This window comes from Microtus oregoni, unplaced genomic scaffold (genome assembly GCF_018167655.1).
Source record: "Microtus oregoni isolate MIOR12 unplaced genomic scaffold, Mior012 000020F_ref0000438, whole genome shotgun sequence".
Lineage (NCBI taxonomy): Eukaryota > Metazoa > Chordata > Mammalia > Rodentia > Cricetidae > Microtus > Microtus oregoni.
Window position 1 is genome coordinate 21,899,787 of NW_024543079.1, and position 22,349 is coordinate 21,922,135.

The 22,349-nt window shown below is 43.4% G+C and overlaps 1 protein-coding gene across 1 annotated transcript; it reads right to left on the minus strand.

The window, feature by feature from the left end:
* Window positions 1–480: 480 nt before the first annotated feature.
* Window positions 481–22,264, minus strand: LOC121460401 (60S ribosomal protein L27a-like). Its single transcript, XM_041670758.1, has 3 exons — window positions 22,133–22,264; window positions 2,443–2,547; window positions 481–963 (listed from the first exon to the last, which is right to left on the minus strand). The coding sequence occupies exons 1-3, from the start codon at window positions 22,262–22,264 to the stop codon at window positions 481–483; spliced, it is 720 nt and encodes a 239-aa protein (XP_041526692.1).
* Window positions 22,265–22,349: the final 85 nt, after the last annotated feature.

Sequence of the window (22,349 nt, forward strand, 5' to 3'; positions counted from 1 at the left end):
GGAGTGTTGGCGATTACTCTCCTCCAGCGGTGGTTAGATGCTGAACGCCCAGCTTCCTGCCTGCAGTTGGAACAAGTTTGGGGTCTGACATATCTTAGGTGTGCCTGCAGGATCAGATAAAAGCTACCTTCTGCAGGACTTAATTGGACCTTACATGAGAGCCTTTCTCTCCTTGGCTGTTTGTTTCCTATTCTTAGTGCTTCCTTAGCAAACCACTTCCACTTCATCTTAAGGTTTGTTTGGGGGAATCTGAATTAATGTGGGACCCCAAATTCTAATCTATGCCCCCCATCCTGGTCTTCACAAACCCTGCATTTTTATTGCAATCTGAGGGGATTTCAGGGGTGGATGTTTATTGTTACTACCTTTTCTCCAAGGTCTTTAACTCTTAAAGAATTCATCAGTGTTCTAGCTTTTTATATTCTATTTTCTTTTTTTTTTTTGAAAGTGTTAGCATTTAATTGGTCTGCCTGAGTGGCTTCAAGCCATTAGAACACAGGCACCTCCAACACCCTTTACCTTCTCTTCAGCTCTTCTGCTGAAAAATTTGGCTTTCACGATGACAGGCTGCTTAGGGAGCTTTCCCTTCCCCAGAACTTTGTAGTAGCCCGATCGCACGACATCAATGATGGGAGCAACTCCAGTCTTGTTCTTGGCAGCGTTGACCCAGGTCTGCTCACTGACCAGTGTCCACAGTTTGTCCAGGTTGACAGTCGGGTAGAAGCTCTGGTTCCTCTTTAAGTGGTAATGCCTCATCCCAACTTTCCCGAAGTAACCTGGATGATATTTGTCGAAGTTGATCCTGTGATGATGCTTGCCTCCAGCGTTCCCGCATCCTCCTGGATGCTTGCGGTGTTTACCGCTGCGGCCATGGCCATGGCTCATGTGGCCCCGGAGTTTCCGGGTCTTCCTCAGTCTGGATGGCACGGTGGTGGCAGAAAGGAAAGAGCTATATTCTATTTTCTAAATCTAGAAACTTCAGACTGTCGATTTAATATGAGCATCAAAGTGTATACTGTTACAACGCAGATTGTATATCATTTCAAAATAGCATTTAATGCAAAAAGTTGCAACTACAAACAGCTTCCTAATTGAGTTCCAGAGGATAGAGGGCATGAAATCAAATCCTCCCTATCAAGGCCTTACAGCTACTGTGGATTCACTATGAGCCACCGCATGGTCCCAGGTCTTGGTCCCGGGTCCTCTGGAAAAGCAGCCAGTACACTTAACTACTGAACCATCTCTCCAGCTCCATAGTCTTCTGTGTCTTAAGACTTGGATTAGGTCCTGAGTGGCCTTTGTTTTTCTTGGAAACAAATTAATTCTTTGAGGTCTCACCAGGCAGGAATCCAGCAGGGGTCACTCATTAGTGGAGAATCTGCAACTGGTCTTTTCAGTCCATCTTGTGTGTCTGAGGCACATATACTTCCTTATTGACCTATTTCCTGTAGCTCAGGGAGGATTTCATCCAAGGAAGTACGTGTCATACTTACATCATGATCCCAATTGTTTAAAGTTCCTATTATGACCAATTAATTATAATGAGAAACAGGGTTCTCTAATTCTCCTTGATGATGTGCTTTGGAAAATGGCAGGCAGCACGTCCCAGTTTTGAAAGGATGTTTGTGACAGGAAGTTTCATAAGAAGAACTTGACAAAGCTCTTGTGTGCATTGTGCCCTCAGCTGTATTTGCAATATCGTTTCCTATTGTTGATTAGCCTGTCATTCTGGTCACGCGGCAACCCTGGTGCTGGTAATGTGTTTATTTACAGAGGAGGTGGTTTGGGTGGAGGAGAAGGGGATAGCTAAGAGGTTATTTCTTGTGTACTTAAAAAGACAAATTAGAGGCTAAAGAAATGGCTCAATGGGTAAGAGTGTATACTGTTCTTTCAGAAGACCCAAGTTAACTTCCGGCCCAGCCCCCATGATGAGGAGCTCAAAACCACATAGGATTCCAGCTCCAGAGGGACCCAACATCTCTATTCTCCTCAGACACCTGCACTCAGATGCAAAGACCCACACACAGACACAAAATTAAAAGTGAAATAAATGTTTTAAAGACAGGCTCTAAAAGCTCAATCCGTCATTAAGTCTTTCCAACTACTGAGAAGGTGCATCTTGCTTATCAGTGTTCACTTCCGTTCATAAATCAGTTCCCATGACTCACACGCTATCAATTATGCATTTATTTCTTCCTCCAGTCATTTGATTTACACAGTGGCCCAATGTTTTCTTTTATATTTATAATCGTCTATGCTGGTAGCATAGTTGAAATCCTACTCATTTTTAGAGCTTCTTATTTTGCTTTATTATATATTAGCTCAGTGGAGTTTTATGACATCCTGTGAGGTCAGCAGTACAGATATCATCATTTTCTATTTCTATAGATGCAAAAACAGGCTCAGGGGAGTAGGAGACTTGCCTTATCAGGATCACAGTACTTGTTTCAAGAAATCAAGCACCTTATCAATTTTGATCCGATGTGTACTCATGACCTTCAAGAGCTCCAGCTTGCCCTTGTCCACCCCCTCACACTGGATATGATCCTAATTCCAACCAAGAAATTGTCTGTATAATTGGTAATCTGAGTTTTTGTGTACCCTCACCGCTTTTTATAGAACATGTTTTAAGTAGCCTTAATCTTATATACACCCCACTTTTCTTTCAACTCAAATTGTTTAAGTGCTGAAGAACCAGAAGTATTGGTTTTGGCATTCCAATAGTTTAAAGTCATCTGTGTTGGTGGTATAGTGGAGATCATGGCTGCCTTCCAACAGTTTGGAGTCACCAGAAGTCATATCTTGATCCTGATGGTGTCAAGATCTCCAACAAGGCATTAGGTTTTGGCTTAAAGAATTAGCATATTCTTTGATCAAACAGGTTCAACCATCCCTAATTATAATTCATAAGTTCGAGAGTCTGCTTACTTTTATTTTAGTAGAACCTGTTTGTTCCTTATCTCTTAAACAGTCGCCGCGTATTTAGGTTAAACTGAGCCTTGTTCTCTATGACTGAGTACTGCTCAGACTCTGTAAGCCTAAAACTAAAAGACTCTGATACTGGCAACATGGTATTTTTAAACTATATTTGGATTTTAGAAAAGACTGTATGTGAAGGCATTTAGATGCCCAAGGACAAATCTGTGAAATCTTGATGGCCTCATTCATTTCCCATGGCCCAACTGCAAGCTAGTAATGAGACAAGAGAAGACAATTAAAACATTGGAAAAGTACATTCAGTTTTTGAAGGATTTATGAATGTTTGTGCTGGAATTAGAGCTAAGTCTTGATTCCTATCCCTTCTGAGGAAGGTTTTAGCTCATGTCTCGTTCCTTTATCTGTTTTCACTATTGTGAATCTCTCCTTTTTTTGTTTTTGTTTTTGTTCATTTTTTTAAGACGGGGTTTCTCTGTATTACAGTCCTAGCTGTCCTGGAACTAGTTCTTGTAGACCAGGTTGACCTTGGACTCACAAAGACCCACCTGCCTCTGCCTTCCAGTGCTGGGATTAAAGGCATGGGCCACGACCGCCCAGCTGAACCTCTCTTAAATTAAATAGACTTTAAAATATTATTTTTTTTGAAATTATAAATATCATTTATCCTTCCCTATCCTCCTTCTAACTCCTCCCATGTAACCTCATTCTTTCTCAAATTCACCTTTTTTTCTTTGTTAAACACACACGCAAGAGCACTACTAAATATAATTTTGCTCGTATGTTTTGTATGTATTTGATTTCAAGATTTCAGGGCGGATCCCTAGGTACTAGATAACCAATTAGGGGCTCTTCCTTAAGGAAAACTACTTCTCCACTCCCAGCATTCTTTAGTTGCCCGTAGTTCTTTGATGAGGGTTGAAGCCTCTGAGCATTCCCTCTTCCGAGTTAGCATGTCTGTTGGTGCTGTCATTGTTCAGGTCCTGTTTGGGCAGACTTGTTCATGAGACTTAATGGATGTGGCTTCTCTGACACTTCTAGGAGACACAACCTCTATTGTCCCCCAACCCCGTCATCTCCATTGTCACCTTTTATGTTCCTGATTTCTGCTGTTTCTCCAGTTATATTGTCGTATCTCAAGAACTGGCGCTAGGAACCATGGATGAGGGAGAATGGAGAACATGCAATATTTATCTATCCAGGTCTGGGTTACCTCACTCACTATGATCTTTTCTGCCTCTGTCCAGTTACCCAGATAGATCCTAATGAAAGAGACAGAAATCTTTATTACCTTGATATGCTTGTGGCTTTTTGTTTTATTACCAAATGAAGCTTTACATGGCTAACATAATACAGGAATTACAGGGGATAAAGTCTCTTGGTTTCTTGAGCTTTACTTAAGACAATCTCATACGCATGAGGGAATATTTGGAATTGAATTTTCAACCTATCAGTATATAGTATAAGTTTACTTTGCACTAAGTAATGAAGAGAAACAAGATGTAAATATGGGCTTGTTTGAAGAGTACTTGAGATTGACTGATAAAATTTCAATCTATTAAAGAGATCTTAAAGCCCTGAATAAAATATAATTAATTAATAGGTGAAACAATCCATTCTGTTTCTATCAGAAAGGAATTACCAATATGAGCCCAAGTTACTGAGGAACTAGTGCCCCTTAAGAGTAGGCCTGATGGTGTCTTTTGGGTTATCAATATATGAGGTCCCATAAATGAGAGCGTTTATATTATAAGTCAAGATGTTACTTGTTTATTTTAGTTACATATTTCAGTGCAAAACAAGTCATCTCAGAATCCAGTAGCTTACAACCAGCAACTATTTTATTATTATTTTATTATCTCTAACCTTGTCTGGATCACCAATGTGATCTGCTCCCCATATGTGAGTTGGAACTCTTGCCATCTCTATGGACACTTAACTGAGTTGGTTGTCTACTGTGGAGAACTGGTGGTTAAGGTTGATTGCTAGCTGAGAACTAAAATGGGTCCATAGATTAGTTGTCCCCATTCTCTGGGTGAGTTGAATTCCTTACACAGGTAAATATTCTAGGAAGAGGGAAGCGAAAGCTGCAGGACCATTTAACATGGTGCCAGAAATCTCAGGCCATCAACTTTCCTACATGTCCTATTAGCCAAAATAGTCATGGAGAAGAGGAAGGAACACTGTTTTTCTATCGTAGGTGGATATGTATAAAGGGAAGGAAAGAAATGCATTATAATGATTATTGAAGATTGTGGAGCGTTTGTATGGTGGAGACCAGTGGAGATTATGGAGAAGACTGTATGGTGGAGATCAGTGGAGACTATGGGAAGGATGGGAAGGAAAGTGTGATGGGGATCATGGGAGACTATCCATACAGAGCTCACGAAAACCCACAAGTCACGGAGAGCAAATTCAACATTGTGGTGATAACCCTGCCATGCTCATTGCTGATAGCTACCAGCCTCCTGCCTGTGCCTTCTTTAAAGCTGATTTTCCTTGTAGTAGGTTATAAGGAAACTTATAATTTCTAAGCACAGTCAAAACTTGAGATGCCTGCATCTCTTCTGAAATCCAGAGCCTTCTGCTGTGGACTTGTTTCCCAGGCTTGGACTTCATCTCCTGCTCTCCTAGACCACATGGCATCTTCTCATGCAATGTGTTCTCACTCCTATCTGTATTTAGGACACTGGTATTCACTTTCCTCTTAAGGTCTTCATGGACTTTTAGTTCTAGCTTGCCCATGTAGAATTGTACCTATTTCCCTGCTCCTAACATAGAATGGACAGATTGCCATGCAAGATCTTAAGAAAAATCAACAAATACTGACTAAGCGAAGGACTGTGGTTAGGACTAAGCTTCTGTTTGTAGAACAGAGGAAGAAGGAAAGGTTTTGAAGAAAGGTAAGGGTATGTGGGAAAATTCATGTGTGGGGTAGGTGATGACAGCCAGGCAAAGTTCAGATTTGGTGTGATACATAGTCGTCAGCCACCGTGCATTCTTGAGATGAGGTGTGGCTTGGTGAAATGATATCTAAACAAGATTAGTGACGAGATGGAACGCAGGGCAGAGTGGAGAAACTAAAATCAAAGAGGCCAGCGGTGACTGGGCTCAGGGGGTATTGGGTGGAAATGACTGATATATTCCTTGAAGGGGAACAAAAAAAAAAAAAACTACAGAGTGGCAGTTTATTTATTCATTTACTTGTTTACTTTTGAGACAGAGTCTCTCTAGGTAGCTCTGGCCTCACAAAATTCATTTTGCAAACCAGGATGACCTTAAACTCACAAGGAATCTCCAGTTTCTGCCCCCTTAATGCTAGGGCTAAAGGCACAGGCTACCACGCCTGGCGGCAGTGATTCCTTGGATGTGGGAAATTGTAATGAACACCAGAAAGGAGACTAGTGTGGTCACCAGTGGGAAGGTGTGGTTGAGTCTGGGGGAGGGGTTGGACTAACTGAGAGCAGTGTGCAGAAAGCAATGAGCAGGGAAAGACTTGGGGAAGAAGTCTGCTGAAGACTAAGAGCTTCCTCATCTGGGATGGCAGATACCGTGGAGAGTGATGGCTCAGAAAGACTGAGGGAAGAAGAGCTGGGTTTTCATGAATTTTTCAATAGAGGAGAAAAGGAGACAGGATACAGTAACAATGACTGATCTGGGCTTGGCCAAATTTTGAAGATATCAGCAGAAAGATGGACATGAAGAGGGATGCATAACAGTCCTCCATCATCCTACACAAGTCTCTGTCCCGGTTTCTAGACCTGACGGTTCCTCTGATCATCATTCATATCACTTAGCTTCAAATGAATTTGAAGCCAAGGATCCCAGCCATCCATTACAGGTAGAGAAACATGCTGAAAACTCAGTCATCGTTTGGACAGACAGCCAGATCCGCTAGGCCCTGCGCTGCAAAGCGGCACCGCACTGGTTCGCTCTGCTTCTCCTGCCTAAACATAAAGCCTGCCTCATCCTCAGCTATCTCTGGAGGAATAAGGCCTTTCCTCCTTCCCTCTCTTTTCTATTTTGAGCTAGTCACATAAACACTGTTATTATTTGTCTCTTTCCCTTTTAATGGGAGCTAGCATTTGCCTCTCTCAATCAATACTAACATTTAAAAGTCTCCATTGTGCTCAAGTTTTTTTTTGTTTATTTTATTTTTTTTTTTAGTTGTTGCAAAAAACAAAAATTCCACCTCCTCATCAAGTAAAAGGCTTCCTCCTTTCCTTTTCCCCTTCAGTGTCGTCTTGATCATTTGCTCTTGCACACACATACACACAGAGGGAGGGAGGGAGAGATACAAGGATTATTCGCTTATATAACCAATGCAATTATCACCTACCTCTTTCTATTACTAAATACATTTTTTTAAAGAAATTACACAATTTTTTAAAAATTGTGCAACAGAATTCAGTTTCTAAATTGTAACTTTAAAGATAAAGCAGCTTGTTTAACCATCCCCTTCTCAGTCTTGTTCCCACCATCCTTCCAAAGCACATTATTGTAGTGTTTTCTGTCTTTCCAGATGTGTATTTTTAAATGATTTATTTATATAGGATATATAGTATATGCACATATATGTCTAATGATAAATTGCTAACATGTTTAAGCAATAAAAAGAAAGCGCTGATACCTTCAGAATGGATGGATGCAAAATGTGTTAAACAAAATGGAAGATGCCAGACTTAAAAGGCCACATATTGTACAGTTTAACTCATATAATATTTTGGAAAAGAAGAAACTATAAAGATTAAAGCATGCCAATATCTAACTGTTGCTGGTTTTGTTGTTTTGTTTTGACTTTTAGTTTTCTGTGACAGGGTTTCTCTGTGTAGACATGGCAGTTCTAGAACTCTGTAGGCCAGGCTGGCCTGGAATTCACAGAGATCTGCCTGCCTTTGCCTCCAGAGTACTGAGATTAAAAGGCTGTGCCACCACTGCCCAGCTATTGCTGGGCTGTTTTTTGTTTCATCTTGTTTTTTGTCAACCATTTATTTAGACTTATCTCTGCTACTACATAGCACTCTACTTCCTTCTTTTAACTGCTACATATTTTTCCATTACGTGCATGTTTCATTTTTTATTTATATAGTCCTGAAAGTCGTGATTATTTAGATTTTTTTCCCCAGTTCTCTGCTAATAAAAAGACAAAGCGATGAAAAGCCTTTTGCACATCGAAAGAGTTTCTCTGTGGTGGACATGTAGACATTGTGATTTTGTGTTTGAACATCCTGTTCAAACTACCACACCATGAAAAGATCTGGTACAGAGTTTGGGAGCAAGTGGGTTTCTGGATGGGGGCGGGCAAAGGTGTGTTTACACCTAGTGAGTCTATTATATATAGTGGGGTCTGCTCTGCACACATATTTTGTGATTCACTTCAAGAGCTATCAATGTGCTCATCACTCTAGGGCCGGTTTGACATGGCTTCTCCGAGTTCTCCTGGGTAATGAAGCTCCAGTTGCTGCCATTACACACTCACTTTACTCCCTTACTTCTTGCTAGTGTTTCCTGGCTTCACCTTCTACTCCACTGTTGGCCTTTTCACCTGTTTGTCAAGGCTGCAGCTGCCAGACTGTGGTGGCTGTAGTCAGGAGACAGAGGCACGTAGTTCTCCCAGGTTCCTCATAGATCCAGTGTGTTTTAGCAGAGGCTGAGGTGGTCGCTTAGGGCAGCAGGTTGCTGGAGGACCTGGCTGGCCTTGAGGTTCTCCAGTCAGGTGGAGCTAATGGAAACACAGTCAGCCAGAGAAAGAAAGCTGATAATCGCTTTGCCCTCCAACCATTGATTGATGTCTCACAAGCCAGCAAGGCATTCGGGAGCCAGGACTACAAAGCCAAAGCCCCCTTACCCAAGGAAGAAGTAGAAGACACCCTTCCCAGAGCCTCGCCTCTTTTCGGCCATCTAACCCACTTGGCCTTCTTTCATGTATCAACTCTTGCAAAGGTCTCAAAGAAGGAAGCAGATGATGGGAAAAGTCTGTAAGATGGAGCATTGCGTCAAAGGACAATAAGCAATTAGATTGGAAAAATTAAAAGTTTATTGTTATCTCTTACTCAGAGGTGAGTGGAACCTCAAGATCAAGGTCAAACAATGAAAGAGGTTTCCCTTCCTCTGCATAGTTCAGCTGTGTTAAAATGTGTGATTCCAGCCAGACACGGTGGCACACGCCTAGAATCCCAATGCTTATTCGTCTGAAGGAGGGGTACAACAGGCAACCCTGTCTCAAAAAAGGAGACAGAGACTTCTACACAGACAGCATTTGTAGTTGAGCTCTGGGTACCAATAGTAGGAGCCATTCCCCTGAGGATTCAGAAAAACCTCAGGGAAATAGCATGCCACCCAGGCATGAACAGAAATAGGAAACACTCTCAGCAATGTCTTTCCAACACGCTGGGCTGTGAATTGGCTTCTTCAGTTCTAGCACACTTCCAGGAGCGGCTCTTTATTTGTTCTAAAGTACCTCTCAACTCCTGATTTCTGGCCCTCCCTTCACAGGATGTTATTAAAAATGAGCCAAGTTTTCCACAGGCTTCAGTTCTCTTTCGGAGTGGATCAATATGCACAAGCACTTGTCTGTCCATTTTGCATTCCCCTGGAGTGGTTCTGTCTGTATTCCGCTAAGACAGGATCTGACCTCCCTCAGCTCAGATGGGACCCACGCTAGCCCCCCAGTCCTATGTGTGGGGGTTGCGAGGCTCACATACAACTACCGTTGAGAAGCTGCCAATGCGGGAGGCGCTGGTATTCTAGCCTAACACTCAGCTTCTGGCTGAATCCCACAGATCTGATTATTGAGGGTGAGAGTTGGGGTGGAGATGCCATTGTGGAGGAAGTGGGAGGGCACTTTAAGGAATTTACTCAGTACCTTTGCCTTGGCAGGACTTTATTCATCAGCAGCCAGCTACATCTCAAAGGCTCAGTTGATGCTTGAGCTTGAGCTCGTCTCTGAGCCAGTTAGAGGAGGCAGTCTCAGCCCTCTCGCTTGAGTAAGCTCAGTTTGTACCGGTTCCTAGTCCTGAACAATATCTAAGAATAGGGCGCCGGGCATTTCCTTTATTGGCAGCGCAGTGACTTTTCATGGGATAAACTCCAAATGGAAGGGCCAGAGGCCAATCTGTAGCTCATAGGGAGGGGAGGGGAACTGTAACCATAGCAGCAACAAGAATAACACTAAGGGGAGGGATTATGCATGGAGTCCTCGCTCCAGGCCAGGCCACAGTAGGCAGCTTCCTGAGCCCAGACAACCCCTCATCACCCATGAATCCATACTACCTTCGAGGAAACAGTCTGAGAGAAAGAGTTGCCCCAAATCCTAATCCTGCAACTGCTGAGGGACTGAGCCAGGAAGCCAAAATTAAAACCCAGATTCATGCTCCGTCAGGATTTCTCCCTCTGAATTTTTTTCCTCAAAGCCTTTGGAGTTACGATTTGAAAAATCAGGCCAGTGGCACATCTCAGTGATGCGGCACCAGCCAAGCATGCCCAAGGCCCAAGCCTCAAAAGCAAAGGGAAAACAATTACTAGGGGCCACAGTGGCACAGGCCGTTAGAGGCATGAGGATCAGAGATTAAGGTCATCTTTGGTTACACGGTAGATTTGAGGCCAGCCTGGGATCCTTGAGACCCTGTCTCAAAAAAACAGTAACAAAATAAAAATTCAAGCAGAAATATGGGGAGGGAGAGAGGGAGGGAGGGAGGGAGGGAGGGAGGGAGAGGGGGGGAGACAGGCTGGTTAATGGTATCAGGCTGAAGTTGGATGAGACTGAATTCTGATGTTCTAACACATAGTAGGGTGACTGTGGTTGACAGCAGTGAAGTCTATGCTACAAAATAACTAGTAGAAAGATTTTGAATATCCCAAACACAAACACTCAGTGCCTGAAGTGACAAGCGTGCCAGCTGCCCTGACCCGTTCATTACTCAGCACACACTTGTATTGAGGTGTCACACTGTACCCTGGAAATACATCTGCTATCGTGTCATTCCAAAGTCGGTTTGCATGTTAAAAGTTAAAGGGCCTGAAGCCAAGTCCCTTTCTTTATTCACGACTAGTTCACAACTCGTCCAAAAGGAAAGGACATTCTGAAATTCTGCTCGGGTTCCGAATCCCAGGTGTTTGTCACCTGAGGCCAATATGGGAACTTGCCATTCAGAAGGTCCTTCTGCACAACTTTCTCCTCAAGTTGGCAAGCCAGGAGAGTGGCCTTTCTGTGGGATCTCTGAGCTTCTGACTCTCCCATCAACTCTCCACACGGAGGCTTGTCCAATTCCAAAATCACAACCAGGGAACAAGGACAAAGTGGGGGTGCTGCCACCGTCACTCCCCCCCCCGCCCCCAGCTGAAGAGAGCATATCTTCAGAGATGTTCACTTGGACGTGTGTCCCTATTAAGGCCTATTGCCGCAATGAAACACCATGACCCAAAGTGAAGTTGGAGAGGAAAGGGTTTATTCAGCTTACACTTCCACATTGCTGTTCACCACCGAAGGAAGTCAGGACAGGAACTCAAACAGGTCAGGAACCTGGAGGCAGGGACTGATGCAGAGGCCATGGAGGAGTGCTGCTTACTGGCTCGCTTCCCAGGACCACCAGCCCAAGCATAACAACACCTACTATGAGCTGGGCCCTGACCCATTGATCACTAATTGAGAAAATGCCTTACAGCTGGTTCTCATGGAGGCCTTTTCTCAATTAAGGCTCCTCCCTCTCTGATGACTCTAGCTTGTGTCAAGTTGGCACGCAAAACCAGCCAGCACAGTGTGTTTTCCCCACTTGAGGCCAAGTTAATGAATGCTAAACTGTTTCTACATTGCAGTTTTTAAATAGTGAATTCAAATTAGACTTCAGTACATACAACCTGTACCTGTGATTGGGAACGGGACTGGAGCATATTCACCGTGTTTTAGGTGATAATTATACTGCAAATGTATACGCATTCAACTCTGAGAATTGGAAAACAAACGAGGGCAGAAGGGGACTGAAGGCGAGCTTGTCTCCTGAAGACTTTGTTCCTCAAGGGGTGGCCAATCTGTGTCTTTCTACATGCCCACTATCAGCGCAGCCAGAGGGCCACCTCCCAAAACAATGCTGGGAGACTAATTGGTTTACCAAGAATTATCAAAAAATGCTAGTGTGTTTTTTAAAAACAGGAGTTTTGCTGGATTACCTGCTGTTTAAGAATTAGAATGCAGACAAAATGGCTCTAAGGTATTAGATAAAAGCAAATTCTAATCTGATCCGCTAGAATTTTTTTCATAAACCAGATTGCATAATGCGCCCCGCCACCTTTAAGCCTCCTCGATCCATGCCAAGCTGTCTTTGCGCTAATCGCTTTTGACACAGTGCCCAAAGTAACAGAGCAGATCTCCCTACAATATCGATTTTAGTCCACAGGACTCAGCCCTTGAGACCCAGTGCCCTGTCCCCATTAGTGTTAGGATGCTCTGGAACATCACCATCCCCTCCCCCACACGCAGCTCTGCATTTGTCATAAATTGGTGAGGTTTGCCCACAATGGGAGAAGTTATAACAATACCATCGGTAATGAACAGTCCTGTGGCACTTCCTAAGTCCCGAGTCACATGCCAGGTGTCTCAGAGGAACATTCATTTAATCCAGTAGCCCTCCCTGCTGCAGACACCAGCCTGCAGCCAGAGGGGCAGAGGGAGAACCAGGGGAGTTCATTACAGGAACAGTTACAGAGGTGAGGGTAGGACAAAGGGACCCACATGAGGTCACGGTGAGGGGCCCAAGGCATAGATGGCAACAATGGGTAGTCTTCATTGGCCCAGGCCTGGAGGAGCAAGGCAAAAAGAGTCTGGTAAGAGCTGGAGTCACATGATGGCCGTAAAGGGGCATAGCTGTATGTTGAGGCTGGACCAGGAATGAGTATATAAGACAGTAGGGCCAGGAGATAGGTAAGAATGTCTGGGTTTCTCTCTGCTTCAGGCAGCACCCACCCACTGGCCACACTAACCTAGCAGGCAGAGTGTGCTGGGTGATGTTAATCAGAGAGGTCTTGTTCTTGGGCATAGATTAGGGAAGAGGATTGGATCATTGAAAAGCAAGCAGAGAAAAACCAGCATAATATAGTGGTCCTTGTTTTCATTCTTAACCCAAAATACTCAGGCAAGAGATGGGACAAGTGGGGCTCAGAGCGTTCCAGTGATTTCCCCAAGTCGACTAGAGGCTTCGCGACTTAGGCTGCCCTCGGTGTGGTCTCTGTAGTTCTTTTACTTCCTTGCATTTTGGAATCTGGTGAATGAAAACCTGCCTGCTGTCCAGATCCATGCCTTTCTTTGTGACAGACTGGAGCCTGCAGTCTCTTGGACCAGCTTTCTGTCCTAATGAAGGAATTTCAAGTCTGAAACTGTCAGACTTGATTTCGAGGGCCTCTTACACAGCCAGGCGTGCAGCAGGGAGCTGCTGCCCTCCTGGCCTGATAATTGTGCCAGTTTGTTTTCCATTACGAGGAGGAAGTACCTGAGGCTGGGTAACTAATAAAGAAAAGGTGTTTCTTTAGCACACACAGTTTGGGAGGTTTACAGTCTAAATAGTGTAGAGCTAGTTTTGACAAAAGCTCCTTAACAGTGTCACCTCACGGTAGGTAACACCATGAAAGAAATGAGAGAGATCACAAGGTAAGACAGGAAGCTAAAGAGCCTCTGGAGGACCTTGGCCTACCTACCTAACAACTCCCCCACTTAGCCCCACCTCTTAAAGGTCCCACTACCTCTTAACATTTCTACAGGACGGATCAAGCTCCCAATACCCACCACAGTGGAGGACATATTCAAAGGACAATAATGTTGCATATTAGAGTCTCCTTATATTCCATTCTACACCATGGAAAAGGCCATACTGATGAAAGTGATGTCAGGTGACATCATCATCCTCTCTCAATACTGACAGCCGTGTGCCTGACTGGGGCCCAGTGGGTTTGCTCAACTTAAAAGGCTTTTACTACATTTCCTATGTGCGTGTTCTCATGTTCTCTAATGGTGACCTCTTTGTTTCATACCACTAAATGGAGGAAACTTCAAAATATTCACGCAATAATTTCTAACACCCCCCCCCGCTCTGTATTATCCTTCCTTCCTGATCAGAATAGTTGTCTGAGTGGGTAGATGGATGGATGAACAGAGCAGAAGAACCCAATAATATAGAACAGACTGTGGAGCAGCAAATCCTAAGAATAACTCAGGGGACACTTGCAGCATTATCTGTAACTCCACCCATGGCTTCTTATATCGTTGTGCCCTAGGCAGTCTCTGACCTGCAGGGTCACTAACCAGCCCAAGGAAGTTTTCTAGGGTCAAGAATTGGTGGATAAATATATTAGTTTTAATGCCCCTAGGTTGTACAATACTTATTGCTTGTATTATGAATAGTTTCTCCAGGAGCTAGGGCGGAACTGGTAATGGTGCATACCCTTAACTGTGTATAAGAATTCTACCCTTCCCTCCCTGGTTACTTTTCCATTCTTTCCCAGTGTTTCCTGCAATCTCAATCCAAATAAATTATCTGAATTCGAGCCTTGCCTCAGGATCTTCTATAGAGAGAGCCAAGGCTAAGGCACTGGGAAGAGGTTGCCAACAGTTGCGTAGAGATAGCAGCCTTAGGCTTTCTGTCTCGTGGAACAGCTACCTGTAATTCTACTCTCAGTCTCAACTTCATAGCCCTACGGGGACAGTCCAGGGTAGATAGATTAGAGAACATGAGAACACACACATAGGAAATGTAGTAAAAGCATTTTAAGTTGAACAAACCCACTGGTCCCTAGTCAAACCCAATTGAAGGTCAATGTGGTGGTGCACACCTTTAGTCCCAGCTCTCCCGAGACAGAGAAAGGTGAACCTTTGTGAGTTCCAGGCCAGCTTGGTTTACATTAGGAGCTCCAGGCCATGCAAGATTATATAGCAGGACCTTGCCTTTAAACAACGACAAAAACAGTTGAGGAACACCTATTGAGCCACCCTGGGCAAATTTAGTAATGTTCAACTTTTTAACCCTTTCCAAAAGGGAATACACCAGGAAGTCTGTACATAATCAGACTAACCCAAAACAGATGAACAATTACCCAGGGGAGGAACCCCTAATTACTCCCCTGGAAGTTAGTCAGGACTTTCCCTGTCAGCAGGGGATTAAGTGAAATCCCTCAGTGGCCACGTCGTTTCTCTATTAACTCTCTTGGAAACGTTAAGTTTGCACCATAGGCCTGCACAGGCTTGAAAGGGAAGGTGTTTAACCAAGAAACTAGATGTTCTAGATAAAGAGTGGCTCCGCCCTGCCATTAACATTACTTTGTTTATCTAAAGATTACCATTCAAGTTCTTACCTATTTTATCTTAAATCATGTTTTATTACCAAATGTCACGTGAGCATCTGCAGGGACCGTGGAAAAGATCAGACCAGGAAATAAAAATAAAAAGCAGTGCATAAAAATTCAGGTCCATGTTTTCTTTTGGCTGTGTTATAGAGCATTGTGGATGTACACATGTAATGGGTGCTGTGGGCATATCTGAATTTTCTTTTTATCACCTTAGGAAGGTGGCGACATGGAGTACAGATGTATTCAACACCAATTTTATTATTAGAAAGGCTATCCCGAAACTATATTTTCAGGGATTATTTTTATAATGCATTATTAGAAAAAATGTCTTTCTGTGTAGAATAAGGAACACATGGGGGTGGAGAGAGGTAAGACTCCCAAAGTTAATGGTACATTAAAAAGTTACTGGTAAATTAGCCAAAACCAAAAATGTGTGAGGAAGTCTTAGGAAAATCTACTAGCCTTTAAATAAATTTTAAAATGCGAGTTTTTTTTTTTTTAAAAAAGATTTTTGAGAGGCAGATGGATCTCTGGGTTCAAGGTCAGTCTAGTCTACAGAGTTAATTCCAGGGCAGCCAGGGCTACACAGAGAAACCCTGTCTCAAAAAAAGAAAAAAGAAAAAAAGGTTTAACCAGAGATAACCTAGAAGGTTAGACAATAGGTTATTAAATGAAACTTTGTGTCAGGCACAAATTACCTCCCTGAATTATTGAACAGGGAGGCCCCAGAGGCATAAAACAACACAGGCTGTTACTGTTGCTCTTTGTTTTCCACCGTAATTAGATGATAAGACCCTATTGCTGAAGATATCATACACTTGGATTGCAGGACAAGGAAAAATCAATCTTGAACTGACCAGAAACTACTGGTTAGTGTTGGAATGTGCTATGCAGGCTACTTGGGGAGAAAAAATATCAGTGATCCTACATAACTTTGGGTTCCACACGCTAAGGTACTGACCTGGGAGTTAAGATGTGCCTACTGGTGCCATAATGGCATAACTGTCATGGGAACAACCATCCACTTGCTAATTGGATTTAAACCTTGCTTCACAACAGGGATTCAAACCTGGTGCTGCTAACTGGCTGTAGGATGGGGTGACTATGTCCTCATCATCATCTCCTTATGTGCACCACCACCATATGCTTGTAGTGCCCACAGAGGCCAGTAGGGGGCACAGGATGCCATAAACCTGGAATTATAAGCAGTTACAAACTGCCTGTTGTGGGTTCTGAGAACAAAACCCGGGTCCTCTGCTAGAGTAGTAAGTGCTTTTAATAACAGCCTTCATTCCAGCTCTCTTCTCTCTTTTAAGTTAGTAATTTAAGTCAAACTTTGTTCAAAATCTGAAAAGAAATCAACAGATTCTCTTTGTTTCCTGGGAATTGTTGATTCAGATTTTGGAAAGTGTTTAACTACAGATTGCTTCAGAGAAACTTCCGGGGATAGGAGGGTCTGTTTGTCTTTAGCATATGTAGGGATGAGGATGCTTTGCTCTTAGGGGTTTCCTGTGACTGCCTAAAGACCCGTAGCAGGCAGGCGTTCCAGGTCACTTCCTCAGCATCCTTCCCACAGGGCAGCACTCAGCCACTGTTTTGCCAAGAGGTTAGTGGCTGGAGGAAGCCCCTTTATCAGCCAATTGTCAAAAACACAAGCACTTTCTCTTCCTGGAATGAAGAACTAATAGATTTGTGTTAAAGAGGAAGCGGGAGGCAGGATGACCTAATGTTTGTTTCTCACTTCAGGCAAGTTTTAGATGTTTCAACAAGAAAATATGATTAAACACATTCTTTACACAAAACCCAGCCCACCTATTTGGAGGTAGCTAGACGGCAGAACACTAATAATGTTGGCTTACAGTAACATGGATGCTTTTCACGTAAGCAGTTCATGAGGAACCAGCCCTGTCTTTGTGTGGGTAAATGTGAGTGGCCTCTGGCCTCTGATGGCCTTTGTTCCCTTCCACCGTCCCTTCTTCTTTAGCTACCTTCCATGAGTCTGTCGTTAGCTGCCACAGTGACTGCAGGGACCAGTGAGGGCTAGTCTGGATCCAGGACTAGTCTAGGGTTTTGTCTGAACCCCTGTTGCTGGTATGATCATGTTGCTCCAGTCAGGGCCTGTGAAGGAATAGCTTCAGGAAGCCTCAAAACAGAGGTCCCATCAGACCTCAGCCTGCAGATCGGAAGCCAGCAACACAGGGGGACTTCTCTTGCATGGAATAATAAATTCTTGCCCAGCAATGGTAGTATATATCTTTAATCCCAGGACTTGGGAGGCAGAGGCAGGGAGATCTCTATGACTTTGAGGCCAGCCTGGTCTACATAGTGAGTTTCAGGATAGCCAAACAGAAACCCTCTCTTGAAAAACCAAAAAAATAATAATAATAATAATAATAAATTCTCTTTCTCTTTTTAAGTTGTATCAGAAAAAGTCTTAAGCAACATTGTTTTATTCATAAACGCTCTGGTGATTTTTTTTAAATATCTCAGATTTATAACAAATGTAAATTTTAACATTGTGAACAAAGGTGATAATGTTAGGATTCAGGCATTATGCTGACCCCTCTGTCACCTGGCAGCACGCACCCAGGGTCCTAAGGCTGCTACATCACTACTAAGTCTGTATACAGGTGCAAAAGTCCCTTTAAGAGATAAGCTCCACCCACTCTTTCTTTCTGCCATTTCTCTGAGAAGGCTCTCTGTCTGTTTACTCCTTGCCATGAGATCCACAGTCCTACCTTACACATATCATTACAGATACTGTGACAATAAAATATTGATAAATATAGGAATTTTAGTATTTTTACGTTTTTATTTATTTTTTGAGCTTTTCTTTTTTTTTTTTTTTTTTCTTTTTGGTTTTTCGAGACAAGATTTTGCTGTAGTTTTAGAGCCTGTCCTGGAACTAGCTCTTGTAGACCAGGCTGGCCTCGAACTCACAGAGATCCGCCTGCCTCTGCCTCCCGAGTGCTGGGATTAAAGGCGTGCACACCACCGCCAGGGTTTTTGAGCATTTCTTACGGCATACTTTTATCACATTCTTTCCCCTCCCCTAGCTCCTCCCACATTCTCCTCCTACCCCAACTCTTTCAATTTTACATCTTCAGTACAACTAAGATGATTCACTCTGGGATTATTAAAAAGGACTTTTAGTTTGTTTTTTTCCAGACAGGCTCTCACTACGTAGCTAGGGCTGTCCTGTAACTCCTTATGCAGACCAGGCTGGCCTCAAACTCAGAGATCCACCTGCCTCCTAAGTACTGGGATTAAAGGCATGCACCACTACCATCCCACCCAGCAAGAGTGTATTTTTTAAAAACTTTTTTTACGTACTCAGTATCTGAGTTTTTCGTTAGTTTTGTTTTGTTTCATTTGAAACAGGGCACACCTTGTAGCCCAGGTTGGCCTCCTTGAACTCACATAGTCTTCTGTAAGGGCCAAAGTTAACCTGTAAATCCCACTTGCCCAAGGACAGTTAACTTCCTGAAATCCTGGGGGCTGGTTCTTCTGAGATAAAAAGCCACCTTTTTTCACTCCCTAAACAAGTTTGTCTGAGCCAGCTGTATCAGATGTGCTTGGTCAGATTTAGGTGGGAGGTAAGTAGGCAGGAAATATGTCAGGATGTAAACCTGCCCTGATTGGATGCAGGCAGGGAGTCACCAGGATACACGTTTGCCCCTAATTGGCTGTAGGCAGTGAATACATCAAGATACATGCTTGTGCCCACCCTGATTGGGCCTGATGAAAAATACATAGTCTTATGGGCTTGCCTTTATAAGACTCTCAAAATATCACTCGTGCCATTTTCTGGGAAACCCCGAATGATATTGGCCAGAGTCCATCATCCTGGCCGGCATTCTATTAAAACTTGCTTCAAATTTGGTTCAACAATTGTGGAACAGGTCTTTCTCTCCTGCTTTTAAGGTTTAACACTTCCTCGCCTACTGAATGCTGGCATTGAAGGCCTGTTCCACCTCAGCCAGCTTTCTTCAATGTCTGCTTGGATTATTTATTTTTGTTTGTTTCTTTGTTTATATAGTACTGTGGATAGAGCCCCGAGGCCTTGCATATTAGGCAAAGGGCTCTATCCAATTTGATATTTTTTAAAAGATGCATTTATGTTTTTATTTTATGTGTATAGGTGTTTTGCCTACATGTATGCATGCGTACCATTTGCATGCCTGGTGGCTGCGGAGACCAGCTGAAGTTACAGATGGTAGTGGTCCACTTGCCCAAGAACAGTTAACTTCCCAGAATCCTGGGGGCTATGGTTTTTCTGAGATAAAAAGCCACCTTTTTTCACTCCCTAAACAAGTTTGTCTGACCCAGCTGTGCCAGATGTTCTCCCACATTTAGGTGGGAGGTATGTAGGCAGGAAATAAGTCCGGATGTATGTGGGTGCTGGGAACCAAACCTGGGTCCTCTGTAAGAGCAGCGTGTGCTCTCCACGGCTGAGCCATCTCTCCAGCCCACAGTAGGATAGGTTTTGACAAATACCCTGTGTATCCTCAGATTAGACATGGAGGTTTCCATCTCTTCAGGCACTTCTCTCATCCTCTTTTCAGTTACTCTCCACCCCTGACATGAAGAACCACATTCTGCTTTCTGTACCTGGAGATTAGAATTGTCTGGCCTCAAAAGGCATCCACATTTCCCCGTGTCTCTTTTTTCATATGCATCTTTTCCAGCAAGCTCTTCTCTTGTGTCTATCTTCTTTCACTCACTTTGCGCAGTTCTTTTTAGATTTAGTTCATCTGCATTAGGGTGTGAACCAGTTCTTTTTGTTGTTGTTTTTCTTTTGTTTTGAGGCAAGGTTTCTTTATGTAACCCTGGCTGTTCTGGCACTCACTCTGTAGACCAGGCTGGCCTCAAACTCACAGAGATCCATCCACCTGCTTCTGCCTCTGGAGTGCTGGGATTAAAAAGACGTGCACCACCACCCAGCTGTTGCTCAGATTTTACTTCCAGTCACCGAAGTGACACTTTCTTGCCATTCTTTCCCTTGTGGATGCATATTATATAATTTTAGAGATGAGATTTTGTTCATATTCATGTTGCACAAAACTCAGAAATCCAACCCTGTAATACCACAGCCACCTAAACTCACACACCGATATCACCATGGGAAGATGGAAGCTACATTCAACACACAGAGCCCTAGTTCAGTGGTCCTAGGCAGTAAATATTCTTTGTGGGTTAAACAGAATCACTTCAGATTTTGAAAAGTGTCCCAGACAATAAGACTGGTTGAAAGAGGCCTCGAAGTGAACTGAAGATTCCTTTAGTCTGGGGGTCTGCAAATGTCTACACTGTTGGGGATGTTAAATATAAATTGGGACAACAAAAGTGGGCTAGCCACAGAGCTGGAATACTTTTCTAGCAAAGGAAGTGGTAAGTACCAAGCCATGAAAAGGAAAGGTTCTAAAGAAAGAGAACGCAGTCGTGCGGATTGAACAGAATGAATGAGGAAGTCAGCAAAAGCAAAGAGGCTCCAATGTGTGGCTGACCTGTTAGCTTGAGGCACAGTTTCATTATGTAGCCCAGGCTGGCTTTGAACTTGAGATCCTCCTATCTCAGACTCTGAGTGCTGAAATTATAGGCTTGTACTACCACACCCAGCCTTAGATATCTTAGCTATTCTAACTATAGAATAGGATTACCTCTAATAGAGAATGGTGCTCCTTCCTAGAGGATCCTCCTAAGGACAATGCCTGGATGTGCACCCTTTTATAGCCCCACACTAGGGTTTGGTATCAGACAGTTTGATCCTTTGTTCCAAATAACACTTGTGTTTCAAAAGCCTACTGCTGTCGTCACAGAAAAGGTACCCTTTGGACCACAATTCTTAAAGTACCTCCATCACAGCACGCGACCCAGAGGCCTGTGGAGTCTTTCTGCCCTAAAGCAGAAGAATCCAGATGGTTTTGAACTCTAGGCCACCTGAGAAAAGCTGCCCAATTTTGGCTTTTCCCTCAGCTCAATGGACAGACTTTGCTACCTTCTATCATTTAACCTTTGGATGACCTTCATCTCTACTTCAGGGGCATACTCAGGCCTGCGTGTGCACACACACAGATATATAATCTATGCCTGATACTATGTATTGTTTGAAACTGTTGGCTTACACTTCAAAGGTGACCTGGTTGTAGAGAGAAGTGGTTTTCTTGTATGAATTGTCAATAGTCTAAGGGGAAGACTTGAATGGGAATTAAAACTTCCTCATTTTTTCTAAGAAAGTAATAATTAACAAAGGCTTCTCAAGAAGATGACCTGGGCTGAAGCCTCCACTCTGCCATCTACTGCTGTGCAACTATTTGCATATTATCTAGTGTCTCTGAACCACTGCGGAGCAGAGGAGTCAAAGTACAAGAGGAAAAGAATATAAAGAGAAAGCCCAAGTTCAAAGCCCAACTCTCTCACTTATGAGCTGTGCAACTTCAGATAAGTTATTTAACCTCTCTGTGCTTCGGTCCTCTATATAGAGTCGCGGGTAACAGTAGTCTGCATCTCAAAAGGCTGTTGTGTGGCCTGTGTGGTGGTGAAAGCCTGGAAGCCCAGCCCTCCTTGCAGCAGAGGCAGATAGATCTCTATGAGTTCAGGACAGCTAGGGCTACATAGAGAAACCCTGCCTCAAAAACAAAATGAAAAACAAGCAAGAGAGAGAGAGAGAGACAGAGAGACAGAGACAGAGACAGAGAGAGAGAGAGAGTATTATGTGGATGTAGATACCTTCAGAAACACTTGGAAATAATGCCTCCCACAGACTGTGTGCTTTCTGAATTTAGCTACTTTTATTTTGAAAGAATTGTTTGTTCCTCGCAAGGACAAAGCATTGAAGGCTTGACGTTTCCTGGCACAGGTGTCTCACAAATATCTCAAAACCCGCCAGGACCTCTAAGCTAGAGGAAACGTGCTTATTATTCAGGGTGTCACCTCTAAATAGCAGCGAAGCTGTCACCGCTCTGATTAGGTAAGCAGAGCCCGCAAAGCGCTGAATCATCGCCCCCGATTCCCCTGATGGAAACTCACGTGGTCACTACGCTCACTTTCTATTTTTGAAATATACCTTCATAGATGGAATTTTT

Bases quoted from the DNA above. Each gene is read 5' to 3' on its own strand.
- LOC121460401 (XM_041670758.1), bottom strand. From the start codon at position 22,264: ATGATTCAGCGCTTTGCGGGCTCTGCTTACCTAATCAGAGCGGTGACA. The intron at 2,548-22,132 runs GTGAGACACCTG...GGTTGGAATTAG, and splicing joins TGGCGGGTTTTGAGATATTT to GATCATATCCAGTGTGAGGG. The intron at 964-2,442 runs GTACTGTGATCC...TTCTAGATTTAG, and splicing joins TGCTTGATTTCTTGAAACAA to AAAATAGAATATAGCTCTTT.